General features: G+C 43.6%; 1 protein-coding gene across 3 annotated transcripts; it reads right to left on the bottom strand.

Annotated features, from left to right (window-relative positions):
* Positions 1–503: 503 nt before the first annotated feature.
* On the bottom strand, positions 504–20,985 carry CEP57 (centrosomal protein 57). Of its 3 annotated transcripts, none has more exons than XM_061374349.1 (11): positions 20,917–20,983; positions 15,466–15,622; positions 12,631–12,810; positions 12,213–12,334; positions 11,227–11,343; positions 6,886–6,963; positions 5,330–5,434; positions 5,099–5,179; positions 4,506–4,750; positions 3,270–3,414; positions 504–1,742 (listed from the first exon to the last, which is right to left on the bottom strand). In XM_061374349.1, the coding sequence occupies exons 1-11, from the start codon at positions 20,941–20,943 to the stop codon at positions 1,509–1,511; spliced, it is 1,491 nt and encodes a 496-aa protein (XP_061230333.1). In that variant the 5' UTR covers positions 20,944–20,983; the 3' UTR covers positions 504–1,508. The 3 variants fall into 3 exon arrangements, with proteins under 3 accessions (XP_061230333.1, XP_061230335.1, XP_061230336.1); XM_061374351.1 differs by lacking the exon at positions 20,917–20,983 and adding an exon at positions 20,184–20,445; XM_061374352.1 differs by lacking the exon at positions 11,227–11,343 and having other exon boundaries at positions 20,917–20,985.
* Positions 20,986–21,331: the final 346 nt, after the last annotated feature.

The raw sequence follows: 21,331 nt of genomic DNA, 5'->3' as shown, positions 1-21,331 counted from the left end.
AACTGGGGCATATGGAGTCCAAAATACCTCCAAAGCCCTCCATAAGGAGCTGAATGAGGACAGCCCAAGGTCATGCGGAAGTTAACCCATGTCTGAGCATGATGATCCTGAAAGGTCCTTCCCAAGCAAAATCAGTGTAGTTTCAAGCCCTGGCTTTTTCAGCCCCTCCAGGATGAACTGCTCTTCTCCAAATGGTTACTCCAGCAGCATGGAGCCCAGGTCTCTGACATAAATGAGGTTAAGGGGCATGGCTCCAGGCCTGGTTAACAGCCGCCTTCTCCCTTCACAGCAAAAACCTTGTGTCATTAAAACTCCAATCCCTGGTGTCTGCACTGACCCCGCACAGTTCCAGTCTGTTCAGCTATAAGCAAAGATGGACAACTCTGACCCTCACCTTACCTGCAGCTTCACCACCCTGACCATACATCACAGAGCACACTGCATGGGGCACAGTGCTGCAGCAAACACGAAGGTAAAGGGAAGGGCAGCTTTCCCACAACTCATTCAACAGGCAGGCTGGCTTTATTATCTGTCAAATGTATAAATGGGTAACCTGGGTCTTGTTACATTCCGTTAATAGGAAATTCTTTAAATTATTAACATAATAAATAACATTCACTCAGCTGTGCAAGTCAGTGCAAAACTACTTGCACCACTACCAGAGCAGATAGCTCAAAGCACATAGTTCAGGTTAAAAGCAAGGTGCCAGGACTGAATGGCATGATTGAGGCACTTGCAGTTTAAAACACCTCCATGGTGGTTTATCTTGCTCCTTTACCACCCAAAGCTGTGAATAAGGAGACAGAATATTATCCCCTATCCTACAGCTTTAAAGAAGCATTCATGTAGAAAAATTCCCTCTTCAGACTTGAAAAGAACTCAATCATTAAGTAAAATAAAAGTTACTCTGCTCCTCTTCTGAGTACTCAGACATCCACTGCCATTAATGCTAATGCAACACAGCAGAACATGAACTAGGAAAGCTTTTAGAATAGAGCTCCACAGAACACCTTCAGAAGGGTTTGCCTGTTCTCCCTTACACTCAGAAGTTTCAGTAACTCAGAGGTTGAGGTGCCTGCAGAACAGAGTTGGCAAAAGCCCTTCGGGCTCAAGGTCACAGCACCATTCCCCAACAAGATGCATCTTGAGAAGCCTCTCACTGCACAGCTGGATCATAGCATGAAGTCACACTGGCATTTCTCACACACTAACCCACATAAATGTGCAGTGCTTGGTGTGCTGAAAGGGTAGGGACTGCTGGAACCACAGCATGAAGGGAACTAGTGCAGACCTACGGTTAGATTCAGTGGCTTGGTACCTTAGAAATGGACTGTGATTGAAGCTAGACCATGATACATACATCAAACCCAGGGATGGAGAGTTAAGGGTTTCAAAAGTGCACTTAGCATATAGTAGTCTCTTTCACACAGCAAGAAAGGCAGCTGCTTTATATCCAGAATGTGAGACGGTTTGACAGAGAAGGTTCAAGAACCTCTCCTGCACAATAGTCAGTAGTCCCAGCTGATATCATCTTTCTGTAGTGAAGTCTGTATGGTCTGCATGTCTCTCAGCAACTGAAGGTTCTTCCGACTCTTCTCTCCAGGTTTCACTTTGATGGGACCAGCATTCTTGCCTTTCGTGGTTACTGTAGTTGTTACTTTAACCTCACTAACAGGGAACCTGTCTTTTCCTTGTTTAGCAGAAGTCTTTCTGGACTTGCATTCCCTCTTAAGTCTCTCAAGCTGAAAGAGAATCCCAAAGAAAAAGATTAAGCAGTGACCTTGTTTCAGTTCATGTTATGTTGAGCAATTCTTCCAGACAGCTGCAATACCCCACTGCTTATCTCACCCAGCTCAGCAGATGGATGCCTCCAGTCACCCTGAGTCATAAGTACTTTATTTTCCTTACACAGCATTCTGTGTTCAGCTGTGTCCCTGAACTCTAGGTTCTCTCTTTAAAAACAAGTTCATTATGGAGGAACATCTGTATTATGGATAACAGAAAAAGTTATTTACAACAAAAAGTTGGCTTCTCACTGCTGGCATTCAGTGATTTTAAAAACAAACAGAAAACAAGTTTTTCTACATAAACTGACTTCAATAGCTAGTTACTATTATATATATTCAATAGTTAGTTTAAAGAGATGTAGCTTTAAAAGAATATCTTAACTCTGCTGAGGTGGAGAGCTGGTATCCACACAGCACCAGAGATCACAGCTTGTGATACTCAGTACTCAGCAACAAAGACTGAACTAGCTGAAACCTGAACAGGACAGCTTAAGATACAGACATATTCATGCTCTCAAACTGCAAAGTGGTGGCTCCTTGGGCTCCTCAAGTAGTGGCACTCCCTCCTCCTAGGTTACAGCATGCAGCAACTTTCTTAAATCCCAGCTCCTAGACCTTTTACCAGTAGTGAGTGAGGAGCCTCAGTCTATGCAAACCCATTATTGTCAGGAACTACTGCACATCTGTTTCTGTGCAACAGTTCCTCTGAAGATCCTGAGATCAAAGGTGAGTAATGCTTCTAACTGGAAACACTTCACATATCCATTCTGGATGTCAGCAGCAGTGCTCCCAGTACATATTTTGTGTGTAAGTTGCATCAGGTGAGGATGAATCTTGGTTCATACGAGCTTAACCAGATTAAACACATGAGGTTAAGGTCTTTGGAAGAAATTCACTAAAATGAATGAAAATCAGGGAAAATAAGGAATCATCAGGTCTTATGGCTTTGAATGAACAGGCCACACTATTCAAAACATCTTGAAAGGAGCTTTGAGCAACCTGGTCGAGTGGAAAGTGTCCGGGCCCATGGCAGGGGGCTGGAACTGGATGATCTTTAAGGTCCGTTCCAACCCAAACCATTCAATGATTCTATGAAACAGTCCTTCAGGTTTTATAAAGTGCAAATCAAGATGTAAATAGGTCATTTACTGCAACCAAAGGAGAACGGTTAAAACATTCAAGGGATGAGTGGAGTGTAAAATGAAATAAAGAAACAGATGGGAAAGCTCTGCCCAGGACAGGATAAGGAGAGGGCACAAGGGTGACACAGTAAGACAGAAAGATGACTTCTGCAGAAATAATGGGATGCAAGGATGGAAGTACACAGACTAACTTTGGGACATCAAAGCCAGAGCTAGGCACTACTGCTCTAAAGCAGTTATTTCTGCTCTATTCAACTGCTGCTAGATTAGGATACAACATGAAAAAACCCCTCAAGACAGCAGCTCTGCAGAAGCATGAACACAGTCAAGAGCAACTCACCTGTAATCGGTGCCTCCGGACTTTGCTGATTTGGTCTGCCTTTGCTTCCATCTTTCCCACCAGTGCCTCAAGTTCCCTCTCCAGTTCTTCCCTCATTGCAGTGGTTGGGGCTTCCTGGACAAGCTTTGACAGCTGCTGGTGATCACTAGCATGGCATTCACACAGAACAAGGCTGTATCAGACCCCCTTGGCTTCCAGTGCTTGTATTCCCAGTTCAGAAATAACACTTTAAGGACACTACAGCATCAGCAGCCAGCCACATTCAACGTGCCATGGCCACCCAGTGACAACAGTTGTGCTGGTCAGCAGCATTATTACAGTAGCACATCGTGCTGGCAGGCTTCTGCAACACGAAGTCTCAGCAACATAAAGAGCTTCAAGCTTCAAGCCACACATTCAACATGACCAAGTAACTGCTTGAGGGCATGATCACAGCACTCACTCAGTTACTACTCTGTGTAGCTGTATCCACTGCAGTTATGCAGTAGGCTGACAATTCATGTTCTGTTAACTAGGACAAGAAAACCCACAAGTATTGCATCAAGGGCACAAACACACTAGTACAGATTGGGGAACGACCTGTTAGAGAGCAGTGTAGGGGAGAGGGACCTGGGGGTCCTGGTGGACGACAGGGTGACCATGAGCCAACACTGTGCCCTTGTGGCCAAGAAGGCCAATGGCATCCTGGGGTGTATTAAAGGGGGTGGTAGAGGTCGAAGAGGTCCTCCTCCCCTCACTCTGCCCTGGTGAGACCCACTGGAATATTGTGCCAGTTCGGCCCTCAGTAAAGGACAGGGACCTGCTGAGAGAGTCCAGCAGGGCAACTAAGATGATTAAGGGAGTGGAGCATCTCCCTTATGAGGAAGCTGAGGGAGCTGGTCTATAGTTTGGAGGAGATTGAGGGTGACCTTATTATGATATAAATATATAAAGGGGAGTGTCACAGGATGGAGCCAGGCTCTACTCAGTGGCAAACAATGAAGGACAAGGAAACTTCTCCCCTACCACTTATGAATTCAGTACTGCTACATATAAACAGAAGTACAGGGTTCAGACCTCTCTTTAAGTGCAAGGAGAAACGACAGGCTCCACAGCCAGCAGAACAAAGGGATGATATGCCACAGACTTCCTAAAACTAACACCTTTCTCAGGCAAAACATTCCAACTTTAAAAGCAAAAGGCAAAAAACAAAGCATCTACATTCACCATCTGCAACTGAGAATACACCCAACTCACAAACTCATCTGTCCAAATTCATCTTGTAAAGTCAGCAACACTTCTGAGAGCTCTTCCTGGGATGAAGAGGAGTCCTTCAGCAGAGATGACTTTCTGCTTTTGCTGGCAGGATGACCAGTACCGACGGGTTTTGCTAGTGGAGCATCATTTACCACCCGACTGTTACACAAAGCTTTTGTGTGCTGTTTCATCAGGTGTAGGACATGCTGCACGTTGGCACCAACTGAATGACTGGGACTGGTAGACTGGAAGGAAAAGTAAAAGAGACTCTTTTATACAGCACTGTCAACAACCTACTTGATAAAATGGAGAACATTTAAAAACTGACTTTTTCTGCAGTCAATAATGTATTTTTTGTTTCACTGAATATGCACTAACAAGAACAGCCTGACAAGCAGCAGAGAGAACCCATTTTTGGAAGTGCCAGTTCAGCAAGTTTAGGATATTCAACAAGCCTTTTGAAGACAAACTGGAAGAAAAAAGTCACAGAACATTAAGCGATTTGGCCACTGGGTGTCAGGAGCGGTCCAAACCAAAGCCACTGAAGGAGCTGCAGCTCCTGAGCATTCCATTTCAGGATTAGTGGCACTCACCTTCCCAGCTACAAAGGGCACATCACCCAGACGCAGTCTGTAATGGGGCTGTGCAGTGAGGTGGCTTGCAGGAGAGCACTTCTGCAAAGAAAGGAGAAATGTTTTACAGATGACACCACAGCAAACTCATTTTCCCTTTGTTTTGTAAAAAAAAAGGCAACCTACATCCTGATTGCCTGCACACCCCTCACATAACTCCTCAGTAACTGCCCTTCTATGGCCCCCTGTTACCTTCTCTGGCTGCTTTGTTTTCTTCGTGGGCTTTCTTGCTTTTGGAGAAAGTAATGGTGATGCTGCTTGAATCAGTCGCCTGTTGGTTTCCAGGCCTGTCTGAAGCTTAAGTGAGGGAGTAAGGGGAGTTACTGGAATGACATTACCAGATAATCAGAGACAGAATAAGCTGAGAATTGCAAAACAATATTATCTAAAACACAGGCTCTCTGAAAGCGAGGGCTGCAAGTTTCTAGGATGCTTTTGCAGTTCAACGTCAATTAAAACAGAATGCTTCCTCTGGCAGCACTGCTCATCACTGATCCTAGTAAGTTAGAGTTCATCTTACTGCATTACTCCTGTGTAGGCAAGTGCCAAAACATCAGCTTTGCTTTACACTTGACAAAGCATTAGGAAACTCAAGCCACCCAATCCTGCTCAGTTACTCTGGTGGCATGCAGTTAATAGACTTACTCCTTCTACTAAATTTGGTAGTTAAAAAAACCCCAAAACCAGAAAACAAAGAACCTTCCCCCCCAAAAAAACAACCAACCAACCAACAAAAAACAACAAACCCACAAACAAATAAAAAAAAACAACACCAAAACACCCAAACCCAAGCAAACCATCTATTGGAAAAGTCAAGGTCAGGATTCTCACTGTCAGCAGCGACCTCTATATACTTCACTTGCTGTTCCTTCCAAGAGGAAGCTATGGCATGGCTTTAGAAATCATCCCCTACCTTCCAATACCCTAAGGGGGCCTATAAGAAATCTGGAGAGGGACTTTTTCAGGGGCTGTAGGGACAGGACAAGGGGGAATGGATTTACACTGAAAGAGGGGAGATGGAGATCAGCTATTAGGAAGCAATTCTTCCCTGTGAGGGGGGGTGACTGCCCCATCCCTGGCAGTGTTCAAGGCCAGGCTGGAGAGGGCTTGGAGCAACCTGCTCTAGTGGAAGCGGGTTGGAACTGGATGAGCTCTGAGGTCCTTTCAACCCAAGCTGTTCTATGATTCTAAGAATTTAAGACACCCATCCCAGCCCCTAAAACTCATGGTAAATATTAATGCTAGACCCTAACATTGTTACTACATATTCTTCAGCATTCAACGAATATGAAATTAACAGAACTCTTCAAGGTTAGGAGAAGACCAGCATCCTTATGGGCTCATAACCAATAGTATATTGCTTCTTTTTTGCCTCCCTCTACAATATTTCTAGGTACAACTACAAACGAGCACAATTGTTGACCTTGATCTTTTTAAAGCAGAGAGATACTCATACATCCTCAAGTATGAATTAATTCTGCATTTCTACTCCTCTTCCAATAAGCTTTAGTGCGGGGGTGCTGTTAGAAAAAGGTTTCCAAAAGGCTCAAAGGACTTCAGGACATCCAGCACCTCAGAGAGGAAGGAAAACACAAACAAACAGATAAATCCCAAACCAAGAAAGCTAACCCAAGGCTTTCAACACTCTGTCTAGGGGAGGCCTGTTCAGCAAGTTAGCTGAAAAGCTGCTGGAAAGGAAGAGCTAATTACAGCACACACCAGTACAAAAGAGACTTCCTGCTGCTTACCTCAGCTGCTTTTTCCTGAACAAGCTTCCTCGCGTGTTCTTCCTCCTGAAGCTTCTGTTCCAGCTCTTTCATTTTTTTCTGGTCAAAGGTGAATAGAAATACTAGCATTACAAATGAAACAAATCCTTTTCTCCCCTGAAGCCTACAGTACCAAGAGCTTGGGCAAAGTATACGAGTTCAACTTAATGAGTTAAAGTGAAGTGAAGATTTCAGTATCAGAATGCTGGCTGATGTTTCATCTATATAGGTATAAATACAGCAGTCAAGTGCTTAGGCTTTAACCTCATAGATTTTTCTATTTTTACTTCCACAACTGGTATCTGAACACAGGTTGCAGCCTACAAGGGAGAATAATACACACAAGGCTGGCTTTCTCTTCAATGTAAAGAACAACCTAGAAAATAGGTTGTATTGTGTACATTATACTGGAAGATTTCGTACTACAAAAGGGCTAACAAGGTCTATCGGGTATCATTATAAGCAGAGGGAAAGCTTTATTTAGAACACTAATGGTATTTTTGCTGATATCTATAACTTACGCTCTTAGAAGAAAGGAATTTTGGAACATCTAGCCATCTTCTAATAAAGAAGAAGGAGGAAACCTTCTCTGATGCCCCTGAGATATCCTTAAGTAAAACTGAAGTGATTCCATCTTTTTATAGTAAAAAGATGCAAGAACTCTTTTGAAAGCATCTTTCAAAAAGCTAAGGGAAAGGCACACACTTCTTTGTAAACCTTCCAGCAAGATGAAAACCTTGTTTAGGCAGGATACACTTAAGCTCCCAATGTGAAAGTTATCTTTCTGATTTTATACAACGGAATGAAAAAATGATCCAAAGCTCCAGGACATGAAACAACTTCCCTCCTCCTCCCCCAAAGCCTGATCGTTCCCAGAGCCACTAATCAAAGTCAAGGCAGAGGAGCAACATAACTCAAAGCAACAGCTGTATTTGTACACTTGTTTGTTAACAAACTCACTACACTGGGCTTGCTAAATATTTCAGTTCTGCTTTACCCAAGCAGCAACTTCAAGATTCATGTAACCAGCTGTTACACAGAGGTTTCAAAAGGTAAAACCCTGGATAAAACATTGAGGACAGAGGCACTACATAAACCAACCACCTTTTTCTGTTGCACAGAAGGAACAGTTTTGGCTTCCCCTGCCCTCCCCCCACTCCCCCAAAATCAGATACATTCCACATAACTTAAAATCATTTTCTCTCCTTTACACTATGCAGGACAACGGTTGATTTTGATGTGGTCAATCTAATGAAGACCTTTAACCTGTTAAGCATGACAGGATTTGTAAGACGGTAATACTTGAAACAAACCTGTTTTAACTGAAGACTGATGAGAGAGACCTTTTACAAGGGCCTGTAGGGACAGGACAAGGGGGAACAGCTTTAAACTGACAGAGGGGAGATTTAAATTAGGTATTAGGAGGAAATTCTTCCCTGTGAGGGTGCTGAGGCACTGGCACAGGTTGCCCAGAGAAGCTGTGGCTGCCCCATCCCTGGCAGTGTTCAAGGCCAAGCTGGATGGGGCTTGGAGCAAGCTGCTCTAGTGGAAGGTGTCCCTGCCTGTGGCAGGGGCTTGGAACTGGATGAGCTTTAAGGTCCCTTCCAACACAAACCATTCTGTGATTCTATGAAGACAGGACAATGTAGGTAGCATACAGCCACAGCATGTGAGGGTTCATCACTTCTGCTGTTCATAGAACAGTGAGGGGTTTTGGCATTAAGATCTATTACTATCAACTAAGGTTCTTCAAGAAATGTCATCTACACATACATTCAAATTCTGGTTATCTGGCCACATATGAGAGCAGAGCCCAGACTGTGCTTTTAGGGAACAACCTTGTTCCCTTATTCCAGCTTCAGACATAGACATGTTCAGATCTTCTCACTCAGCTATCCAGAGGCTGCACTGCAGAACTACACTTGCAATATACACTAGAAACTGCTTTTGAGGCAAGTGCTCCAACTGATACTTCACACGCTTCCTTTTCACTTCCTTGTCACAGGCAAACTGCCTGAAGGTAATACTTACAGGACCAGTGAGTGGCTCTGCAGAGATTAAATACTCTCCATAAGACCCACATATATCCTGTGCTCTGGCAAAGTGTCTGAAATCAGAGGCAGTTAAATCCTTGCTTGCTCATGTGCAGCCACCTCACCACTTGCCATCCATTTCAGCACACCTTGTATAGAAATAGTCTCTCTTATCTATTTCTTCCTTCAAATTCAACTTGGAAATGTTCCTGTGGTCTTGCCACCATTACAGCAGAGATCAAAGAGGCAACAGATGCAACTGTTTTGAGTAGAGAGTACAGTCACTCTTTTGGGATTACAACGTCACACTAAGCACATGGATGCTCATACAGGAATATAGCCTGCAAACACAAACCTGTCAATCAGAGAGTGCTCAAGACAGCATAATGATCAAAGAAAATGACTTTTAGTCACAGCTAAACCCGTATCTCAGTTCCTAGAATTGCTCCAAAATTACATGAATTTAATATCAAATTCCACTAAAACAGATTTAACTGGAACAGCCACTAATTCCTAGTTATAAAAGAATCAAAGGCATCTACTTTGATCCAGAAAAAAAGTTGTTAGGCTGAAATGATTTTCACCAGCCAGGCACAAGATGACAAACCATCCAGCCCCACCAATCCCCAGCTGCTACCAGTGAAAACACTTGGCAAAAGCCCTTCAGAAAGGAATTCTGGTTTCTGAACCAGTTATTTCAACACTGACCCTGGAGGAACCCACTGCTACTTCCAGTGAACAAAACCCCAGAGACAGTCATTTCTGGAAGAGTTTAGCTCAACTAAACAATACAGGCACTTGTACTCCACAACTGCAGCTCACCACAATGGGGTGTCAAGATCTTAAACAGCTTGTTACAGCTGCCTTGGGTCAGGGACTTGCAAGAAATAGCTGTAGCATCTAAATGCCCTGCAGGAAACCAACTAGCTAAAGATTCACTGTCAAACATCTGGAAAAACACCATCTACTTCAGCATTTGACTTGTGTGCAGGGTAGCAAGACTACAGTTTTCATACGCCACTATCTAATCATGTACTACCTGCTCCTTTTGGGAGGCAGGTAAGAAGCTTGTAGGTAGAAGCCTCTCCCTGGTTAAGCGCTCTGTAGTTCCAGGCTTGTGAGTCTTGCAGTCTCTCTACAGCAGCAGAAAGACGTGTGTGGGCCAGACTTCAGAAGTCAACACCACAGATGGTACACAGAGAGATGTACTGGGTTTGCCTGGCAAGGTTGGAGGTGGTGGAGGTGGGAAGGCCCCAGGAGTGGCTTCTGTGAGAAACTGTCAGTAGCTTTCCCCATGTCCTATAGAGCCAATGCAGCTGGCTCCAAGACTTACTCGCCGCTGGCCAAGGCTGAGCCCACCAGTGATGGTGGTAGCACCTCTAGGACAGCATAGTTAAGAAGAGGAAAAAGTTCCTGTGCAAGAGCATCAGCAGCCAGAGAGACGGATGAGAATATGAGAGCAACAGCCCTACAGATGAGGTCAGTGCAGAAGGAGGGAAAAAGGTGCTTGAGGCACCAGAGCAGAGATTCCTCTGCAGCCCGTGGTGTAGACCACGGTGAGCCAGCCTGTGCCTCTGCAGCCCATGGATGTCCATGGTGGAGCAGATCTCCACCTGCAGCACAGGGAAAACCCCACGCTGGAGCCTGGGAAGAGCATGAAGAGTCTTTCCCTGAGGAAGAAGGAGCAGCAGAGACAATGTGTGATTAACTGACCACAGCCCCCGTTCCTCATCCCCCTGTGCTGCTGGGAGGAGAAGAGGCTGAGAAAATTGAGTCACAGAAAGAAGGTGTTCTAAGATTTGGTTTTATTTCTCATTATCCTAGTCTGACTTGATTGGCAATAAATTAAATTAATTTCCCTGAATTTAATCTGTTTTGGCATGTCAGCAATTGCTGAGTGATCTCTCCCTGTCCTTATCTCAACTCACAAGCCTGTCGCATTTTCTCTCCCCTGCCCAGCTGAGGGCAGTGACAGAGCAGTTTGGTGGGCACCTGATGTCTGTAGCCCTACATGCCTAGACACCAACCACAAAAGAGGAACACCAATAGATACCTTCAAGGCTCAAGAAAACCCCAACTCTTGTAGGGTGCAGTGACCTAAAGCCTACCTGATGATGCAGGCTTTCCTTAATAACTTTAAGTTTTCAGAACAATTCAGCTTTAAAGAGATGTTGCCATCTTTCTGTACAGCACAAAGGTTTGCTCAGCTCCGTCACTGACATATAGCTATGAAGTGCTGGCTACAACAAACAAGCTAAATCTGATGTAATATCCAATACAAATGACAGACCTCTGCTATGGACTGCATCTTAGTAAGCCTGCTGTACTCTTTTTCCAGCATATCCAGCTTTTCCAATTTAGACTGAACATGTGATTGATCAAGAAGCCGATCTCTCTCCAATGAACCCTTGAAGGGAGAAAAGGAAAACAATTATAAGCACAATAAACCAAAACCATCTGCAGTAAGCCTTGTGTCTGCAGCACAAAGGAAGCCCATAAACAGCCCATAGGAACTGCTGCTTCCTCTGTGCAGTTTCAGTGGTGCTACGATCAGGGAGCAAATTGCATCACTGGTCCACCTATGCTGGGAAGCTAACACTCAACCAGATTCAGATGAGAGAACTCTGCAGAGCCTTTCCTCCCTCTGAACCCAATGTGATAACCCCCTCCCCCCTCATTGTTCAGCCATTAGAGATAGCTTGCTTATGTTTTTTCCCCTTCAGTAAATATTTAATACTAAAATAGGACAGCCATAAAGGCCAATGAACAGATGACCCATGCTCCTAGAAAACAAAATTCAAGCTCATTTTAGGTATAGACCAACTCCCATGGTCACTGATGGTGGGAAATAGAAATTTTGCTATTATTTCTACAGAACAAAGATTTCAGCCCCAGTTTAACAAAAGTGGTACAAGTAAAGAAAACCCCCATAGATCTGAAGAATGTAAACACAAAAGGGAGCTTTTTTCCCTCAGTGGCACACGTGTTTAACACTGAGGGATGAGGATGAACTACTGTAGTAAGCCAATCATGCAGAAGCAAACAGTTCTTCCTAGTATCAGAGCTGGATTCTGCCTTACAGACAGGTGCATGGAAAATACCAGGGTCCTGATAAGACTGGAAAATTTCAAGTAGGAAGATTATCCACACCTAAGTAGATAAAGGCCAGCTGAAAGAGACATGCACACTGATAATAAAAATCACAGTAACTGTGAAAAATCATGACATTACTTCACAATTTTTATAACTTAACCTTGAGCTATCTTGAAAACACACCTGCTTCTCCAAAAGATGAGACTTCTCATTTTCTGCATGCTGGATCATCTTCCTCATGTAGACTAGCTGTTTCTCTAGAAGGCTGCACCGAGACTCAGCAGCTGCCAGCTGAGAAGCCAGTTCTGAAGATAACAGAAGGCAGAAAAGTAAATCATGCACTGCCTGTTCCTGGGATTTATTTTTCCCCTATTTTCAGAACAATTCCGAAACAAACAAAAGCACAACCTAAAGAAACTCACAGATGAAGCCTAATGAACTGCTGTATGCATGCAAATCCCTAAAACAAAGTGTGCTTATTTCTTCATAACTCCATGTGTCACTGTCAAATAAAAGACGCTGAACAAAGTAAGTTAAAATGGTTTTTCTGCATTGACAAACACCAAGTTTCATCCACCTCTATGTAAAGTTTGCAAACAACCTTGATTTTTCTTTGTCACTTCAGTCCTGTCGTGCTCTTTGTGTTGCATCTGTTCACTCAGGACTTTTTTGTAGTCTGCTGTTTCCCTGCTGAGGTGCTTCACATTCTCCTCTGCCTGAAGCCGTTCCAGCTCCAGGCGATGGATTTTTTCCTGGAGATTCTTCAGGGCAGAAAATATTGCTGCAATTGAACAAGCACCTTTTGTTAGAGGCCATTAAATCACTTCTTCAAGAGAACATTGAACCTGGAATCCTTTCATAAAAGCATCTTATGTAAGAAAGTCAGAACGTTCTTACTATCCTCCAAGACTCCTTCCAGGAATTGCTTCCCTTTAAACCAGAACTGATTTTAAAACTAGTCTCAAACTAATAGATGCACTTGGTGCTCACCTTCATCTGTTACATTCGGGACTTATCAATTTCCCAGAACAAGGCATGTAAATACTCTATAGATTCAGTGCAACTTCTGACTTTATCAAAAGGAAATGAAAGATTACAATTAAATAGCTAAAAAAGTGGCAGTTTTCTATATTCTCATTCCTCTGCAATGCAAACTAGCACAACAAATACATAAACACAACAATCCCATGACCAAGCATAGGGCAGACTAAAGGTTAGCTATCAGAAAGAGAATAAACATTTTTATAGCCTAAGTGGCAGCTCTTTTTTGACTGTTTCTGCACTTGTGTTCCCCTCCTCAAGACATGCATCTCCTTTGTGCTGAACAGCTTCTCCTCTTTCTGTTCCATTCCCTGCTTTATCAGTCACCCAACAAAACCTTCATGTATTCATCACCACAAAAAGAAAAGCAGTTGTAATAAAGCTGCCATCACCCTGCAATTAGACCATCTGCTGGTAATCTGATGTATTACGTCTCTTAGCTGTATTGTTTAACTCTGCAAAGGAACCATAACCATAAGGCCTTTCCCCTACACAGTTCTGGCAAAGTGAAACACAGGAACATCTGTATGGACAGCTCATATAGCAGACTAATCTGCAAGGTCACATTAGCTCACTCCTTTGTGCTTAAACGCACTTGTGAAATGAAATCACCTTTATTACAGAACACATGAGCACAAGAAAAGTTGCAAGTGTGTGTTTGAGCATCAGACTGAAAAAATAAAGGAAAAATAATTATCTGAATGAATTTTCCAGAGTAACAATTCAACAAATCCTGAAATGGAGAATAGCATCTTAGAGTATCATATCAGTAGACTGCCTGCTTTAAGGTACCTGTTAAGTAATAAATGGGTGACAGCAGTCAGGTAAGGGGAAAGATATAGGTAACTTGGCCCTGTTAGCAAAATCAGTCACCAGCTTTACCCTATTCTTTACCTATACTACTGTTATCAGGATTCAGCTGAAATAAGCATAGCTGAAACTATGAAAAGCTTTGTTACTATTATACTTAGAGCTAAACTGAAATATCTGTGTATTTACAATAGTGACTAACAAAATACAGCAAAGAAGCAATTCAAGCAATGGATAAAAGTAAAACCCAACAGCATGCCAAGTAACATTCAGTCATCCTTATTAGAGTATTAAAACCAAGTAATGCACGCTGACACACACACCACAAAGAATAAAAATAAGCAGAAATTAGTATACTGAATTTCAGGATTTTTCAATATGATATTTTATTAGTGGGCACCTCATAGCAGCCTTCCAATATGGGAAGGGAGCCTATAAGGATGCCAGAGAGGGACTCTTCAGCGACAGGACAAGGGGTAATGGGATTAAACTGAAATGGACAGTTCAGGTTAGATCTAAGGAAGAAGTTCTTTCCTGTTAGGGTGGTGAGGCACTGGAATGGGTTGCCCAAGGGAAGTTGTGAATGCTCCATCCCTGGTGGTGTTCAAAGCCAGGCTGGACAGAGCCCTGGGCAACATGGTTTAGTGTGAGGCTTCCCTGTTCATGGCAGAGGGGTTGGAACTAGATGATTTTAAGGTCCTTTCCAACCCAAACCATTCTGTGATTCTTTCTCATATTTTTCCCTTATAAGGAAAATATATCACGTTTAGCCTCCATGCAACTCCAGACCAAAAAGCACTGTTTTTGCAATGATCCTGAGCCAAACAGATCGGCCCTGCTACTATCCTCCCAACTTCCCATGCTGCCCCCTCTTCTTGCCCCAGGCAGCTTTGGAGGATGCCTCACTGCATGAAAAGCCAGTTCACTCAAACTGCAAGACTAACCTAGAATGGTTTTGTTCATGTCAGGTCAGGCAAGACGAAGAGATGAATACCACGAGCAGAGTGGGAAAGAAGGGTAAAGGAGAAGCCTAGAAACAAGGAAACAAGGAAGAAACAAGAAATATCAAGGGGGAATAAAATCACTTCCTTTTTTGGTGTTGTGAGCCCTCAGTTCTACACTGGATTCCTTTCTATATCTCTTAAGTCTTCACTGACATCATATTCTTGCTACACCCTTTGTCCATCACAGCTTTCCCATTTCAACAGGGCCAAACCTCTTCCTTTGCTCCAAACCATTATGGTAACTAATGCTTCCTTATTTCAAATTCAGCTGTGATCTTGGGAGGGGGAAGATGGAAGGAGGGCTGAAGAAGGGACAAAGAAACATGTCAGGACAGTTTCACAAACTACATGGCCAACATTACAGCTCTCTACTGAAGAGGAACACTTTTCTCCAGCTCCATGACCTTTCTCATTGGGTATTCTTCGAATAAGAAGTGTAAAGGACCTACAGAACAGGTGACCTGAACACCAATGGGAAGTAACAGAAGGATAAAAGACAGCAACCTTCGTAGGTATGGGCACACAGTATTTCACCACCTCATTTGGAACCAGCTAAGAAAACAATTTTGCTGAACTATTACCTCTGCTGTTGCTTTCAGGATATGGAATTACTGGTTTCCGTGGAGAGCGCACCAGATCTGAATTAATAAATGGCTTGTGCTTTGGGTATTCTATAAATGAAGTTGCAGAGAGCCCATCTGTGGCTGACACAGAGTTACTGGTTTCATGCAGATCATCCTGTATAAGAAAACAAAGCTGTTACTTAGCACATTTGTTTCTGTGTCACAACAACAAAAGATTAGAATCCGATTAGACGATGTGCAGAAGTATTGCTGCAGGGGACTAATACCCCAAAAGTTGTATTCCCTTCCCTACAGCCTTAGGCTCTGTCATTTTTACATCCAACTCCCCTCCACTAAAAATAGTATCAGAAAGAAAATGTATTTTCCATCCTATTTTCTGATTTCTGTTTTCTACTTACTTATACTGTCTCTTGCTCATTGTGAGACGGCAATACACAGTCAGTTGGAAAATAGCTACCGCCTTAACTACAGGTTACACTTACTGCACACAAGACACTACTAAGGTGGCCAAAGCCCATAAAGCACACCCAGGACCACACCACATTTCTACATCTGCCCATCCAGCTTAATAGCTCACTGCCTGTAGCTGGGGCAGAGGACATGCTCTCTCCCCACCTCACCTTCCCAGCTGTATAGTTCCAACTTCTTTTCCACTGCCTTCAATTCACCTTTCCTGTCCTTCCATGAATAGACTGAGGCTCACCAGCAGGCACATCTGGATGATTTTATGCTATCTATACCTGATTAGTGGTATCAGCAGACCACAGCCAGGAAGGTACCTCTGTCACTGAGCAGCAACGTGCTGTTAGATGAGCTTGAGGCTGTGCTCAAAAACACAGCCATAAAGACCACGCATTACCCAGTGCCTACACCAAATGTCCAAACACTTACCGTGTTTTGTATGTTTCTAACAGGGCTCTTATAAACAAAAGGACCACAGCACCACATACTGCCTTTATGGTTAAATCCAAACCTGGCTACCTGGCTGAAGCTTTCTGATTTGTGTATACCAACTAAATAAAATATAAATGCTTATTTTTATCATGCAAGTAATTTCTCCAATGTACCCACCACTAAACATCTTAATAACAGGATTTGAAGGCAACCTAAGAGAGAAGTGAGCTGGAGGCAGATGCAATGCTCCTACAGCTTTCCACAATGCCTTTACTTCACTATGTCAACTGAGCGCTTGCTGATCTCGGTGGGGTTTCCTTAAGCTTCTGCAAATACAAATTATTGGGAGCATATTGTCACCCAAGTTAAAATACATAAATATTTATGTAAATAGCTCACGAGAAATTAAACAACAGCCCCAAATGCATTATGAGGAAGAAAACTAATACAGGGTGAAGAATTAAGAAAATTTCCAAGTTATTTAAAGCCTATACAAAACTGGTTTCCTATTATAAATTAAGTGATTCATTGTGGGCAAGAAAACTAGGACAGTGAATACTCTGAATGGGTCAATCACCATTTCTAAGCACAGTTCTATGAATGCTTTTGGTTTGTGTTTATAAGATATTTCTACACAAAATACTTTTGCTTTTCTTGGAATAACTGTACTTGCACAAGAACTTTTGCTACCACAGAAAGCCAATTAAAACACTAATTCCTAATTAAGAATATATTAATAACAGTATTTTGAACAGGTTTTTTAACACACTGGTTTACACTCAGCAGCTGCATTGCTCTAATTAGAATATGTGGATTTAAAACCAAAGGGAAGCCTGTGACGTGTTAGCAGGAAGACCTACACCTCACCCCTGCAAAAATGTCATCAGTGTTACAAGGATGCTGGAGAGGGACTCTTCATCAGGGGCTGTAGCAATAGGACAAGGTTTAAACTTTAGAAAGAAGAAGTTCAGGTTGGATATAAGGAAGAAGTTCTTTCCTGTGAGGGTGGTGAGGCACTGGAACAGGCTGCTCAAATAAGGGGTAAATTGGTCCATCCCTGGCAGTGTTCAAGGCCAGGTTGGACAAAGTCTTGGGTGACATGGTCTAGTGTGAGGCATCCCTGCCCATGGCAGGGGGTTGGAACTGGATGATTTTAAGGTCCTTTCCAACCCAAACCACTCTGTGATTCACTGTTGAATTGATGAACACAGAATAAAAGACCAAATAACAAAGTAAAATTGAACTGAGCAAAACACAGTCCTTTGTGCAGCAGACAACAGAGTAACAGAAGCAACGTAAGTCTCAGCAATCCAAATGCTAGTACCTACTGATTCAAATATTAATATACTATCTGCCATTGAGTCACATCAAAGGTAACCCATGAAACACAGAAAGGGGAATCAGTTTGAAATGCAAGCACGGCTGCCAGCATCACAGCTTTCCTTACCATCTTTATGTTTCACCTGTAAAATCCTGTCTGTCAATTAAAAATAACTACATAGGAAATCCAAACGACAGGAGTTGTTTGTTTTTACCTAAGCATCAAGCTCCACAAAGCAAAACAAACACAGGCTTTCCACTACTCGTATGACTTCTAAATTTCACCTGGATGCAGTGAACAGGCACTGATTTGAATAGTGTAATATCTGTCATAGATATCTCCTTGACATAAATACTGCAAAAAATATGTGAAAAACTGTCTGTTTCATAGGCAATCATTCCTCACTTCAGTCTAAATAACCACTTGCTACCAGGTGTATTTCCCGTTTAAGTAAAAGAGAGATTTATATTCTGTTTCACAGATAGTGACTTCTAAATAACCCCAGTGAAAAATCTGAGGAAGGTTATAGAACAGCATCAAGCAATTTCCCAGTACAGATCCCAGACTCAAACATCACACCAACTCCCTGCTCTTCTCCTCAATTTCTCTCCAATCATAAAGATTTATTTTAGTCTGTTTCTGCCACTGGGAATTCTCACAGGGAGCATCATGCTGTGATGCTCAGGAAAATCCTGAAATGTAGCAAAAACCAAACACCACCATATGAAAACCAGAGAGCTCTCTATATTTGTTCTGAAACAGCTAGGCCATATTTGCTGACTAATCACTCTTCCTGGGTACTCCCTATAGTCTTTCCTTCCTTAAGACACACTAAAGCCTCAGAATAGTAACCAAAGGAGCTCAGCAGTCCCACAGGAGTTAAGTGCAGCAGTGCGAGGTTAACAGTAGTGAGCTGAACACATTTAATCCTTACAGGTCTGAAGACATGACCTTCCAAAATTCATTGCTGCTACCACTGCATATCCCTTGCCTACTCAAGCATGCAGAAGGAAACATTAAAACCACAGAGCAGTAATAGCTTAACACACCAGTAGCACATGGTGGCCTCAGAGACATCCCAAAGACTAAACCAAACACAGTGGAGGGGGAAAAACAAAACCTCTCATCACTGAAGTAAGAATCAGCAGCTTGGGGCAGAGGGACACTTTTCAAACCAAACAACTTCTGCAGGTGGTAAATATGACCCATCAGGACACTGTTACCTTCTCTGATGCAGTAAAGAAATACAGCATAGCATGGAAAAGCTATTCAGAAGACTTGATGTTTCAGTAAGGAGAAGGAAAATCATGAATCTGTTTTTCTAGCTATCATATACAATGATCCATGGACAGTAAAAGTAACAATTATTTATAAATAAAGTGTAGAGCCAACGAGGCATAAAAGTGCAGGAAGCCTCTTGAGCAGTAAGTGCAGCAAGAAAGCATGAGGGCACCAAGTTGACACTTTGGCACTGGGAAAAAGGACTAAATTAGAGTGGGTGCCACTGCATGGTCTTATATGGGAGCTCAGAAAAGAAACAGAACACCAACAGGGAAAAAAAGTGCTTGGTAATGCCCTAAGTGACAGTAGTGCTCACACTTGGTTAAGAGAAATTAAAGAACGGGGCAGAAACAGGGCAGAATTATGTAGGGACTGGGCCAAACACCCCAGAATAGCCAGGTATTCAGTTCAATGAGCATAAATATCTAAGTACGTAGCTATTAAAACTTTCAAATAGTCATTTTGGAGGCACAACCCCAGCAGCCTGCCCTCGTGGCACAGTACTGTGTTACTGCAGGGAGAGTGGGGAAGAAAGAACAAACCCCTATCACCCGCAGACCAACTTCAGCGCTGCCTGTGCCTCCCTGATACAAGCTGAGTCAGGAGTGGTCTAAATTTAAGTAATAACCCTAGTTAAAAGCAAACATTTAAGAGTAAACTTAGTCATTACACTTAACGGGGAAAAATGTTGTCACAATATAGTATTTTTTGTCTAGTTTCTTCTACAGCACATCAGGTGTATTGAAGACAACTATTTTCAAAGTTCGTAAAGTGTAAAGTTGCTTTTTTCCCCTTTTCCCCATCACTTACAATAAGTCTTCAGCAGGGCAATTTTGCTTTGTTTTTGTATTCCCCCCTTCCTCCTTAAATGTTTTATTAACTAACTAAATTAAACAGCCTATATTCATTGTCTTAAGACCAAACCTAGCTTTCTGACATACTTCTCTATGCATGCCAGAAGAAATACCTGTTAGGAAGGATACAGATGTCCTCAAATTAATCGCTCCCCACTTGCTGGTACAGGTACAAATACAGGACCATGCTGCAAAGGAGACAGTTTTCCAAAGGGAAAACACCAAAGCTGGGTGCTCGCCATGCAGCTGGTGAGATCCCAAATCACAAGACCTTATGAGACCATCATGCTGCACCCCGGTCACCATCTCTACTCCTCCAAATCATGGTGAAGACACGGCTATTTACGAAACAAACCGCATAAAACCCAGCCAAGCCTCTGGCTCTTCATAACACCAGCACAGCCATGGGTCCTGCCCCTTCTCCATGCTCAGCACCTTGAGAGAAACGTGAATGAGGGACCTGGCCCCCATGTTACGTCCAAAGGTGCCAGGTGCCCACACCGCACCTCTGGACACAGGTACACACCAGTTACACCTCAGTTGAAGGTAAAGTTTTTATCTCACACATGAAAACAACCGGAGGCTACATCCCTACCAGCAATCCAGAAGGAAGCAAGGGCTGCTCTCCTAGCCCGACTGACCTGCAATGACACAATCAACTGCTGGAGTCTCACCTGACTACGGAACAGGCGTTTTCAGCGTCATGACCCCAAATTATTTCCGAAAATAAACCAAATTGCAACGTTTTATTCCCATTCGCTTACGAATATATTCTCCAAACACTGACACGGGGGCAATACGAGGAAAAGTTTAAATAACAGAGAAGCTTTAGCCTTTTAGATCGCTTCTACAAAACACACGTGCATATACGAGGGGCTTATATATATATACACACACCCCCATCTCTCCTTTAAAGGAGACAGCACCTCTCACGGCTCTCCCGGGCGGCCAGGCCACGGCCCCACACCGCCCCTGCCCCGCGGCCGCACCACCCGCCCTTCCCCTCACCGCGGCTGTCCCGCAGCGCCACAAGCCCCAGAGGAGCCCGGCAGCCCCGGGCACCTTGCGGGATCACCCCGCGCCACCGCCACGCCTCACCGTGCGCTGATGAGGAGCCGCCGCCATGTTGGCTACAGAACTAAGCCAGTGCCTGTCCCTTTAATGCGCGGCACAGCGCGGCGGCGACACCTCCCGCGCCAATCCTGCCCCATAGGACTGACAGCCCGGCCAACCAATGGCGAAGGAGCAGCTGACGGCGTACGTACGCTCAAGCTTGAGTGACACTTAAGACAACCAATAGAAAGAGAGGTGGGCCCAGCTCAACCAATCGCTTGGGTGGGGAGGCGGGCAATAAAAGGAGAGCCTCTGAGGCGCATGGCACTCCCCGCGCACGCGCGGGGAGTAGACGGCGGAAGAGGATGGTCTTTGTCAAAGTGAACCTTCCCCCCCCCCAATTTCAACCAATCGGAAAGCAGGAACCACCCGGAGCGGTTCAATCAGCACCGCGGCCGCA

The sequence above is a fragment of the Neopsephotus bourkii genome, unplaced genomic scaffold (assembly GCF_033783945.1).
Source record: "Neopsephotus bourkii isolate Nb327-2 ecotype Australia unplaced genomic scaffold, CSIRO-AGI_Nbou_v1 NB_1638, whole genome shotgun sequence".
Classification (NCBI taxonomy): domain Eukaryota; kingdom Metazoa; phylum Chordata; class Aves; order Psittaciformes; family Psittacidae; genus Neopsephotus; species Neopsephotus bourkii.
Note: the sequence above shows the minus strand (reverse complement) of the source record. Positions and strands in the feature narration are given on the sequence as shown.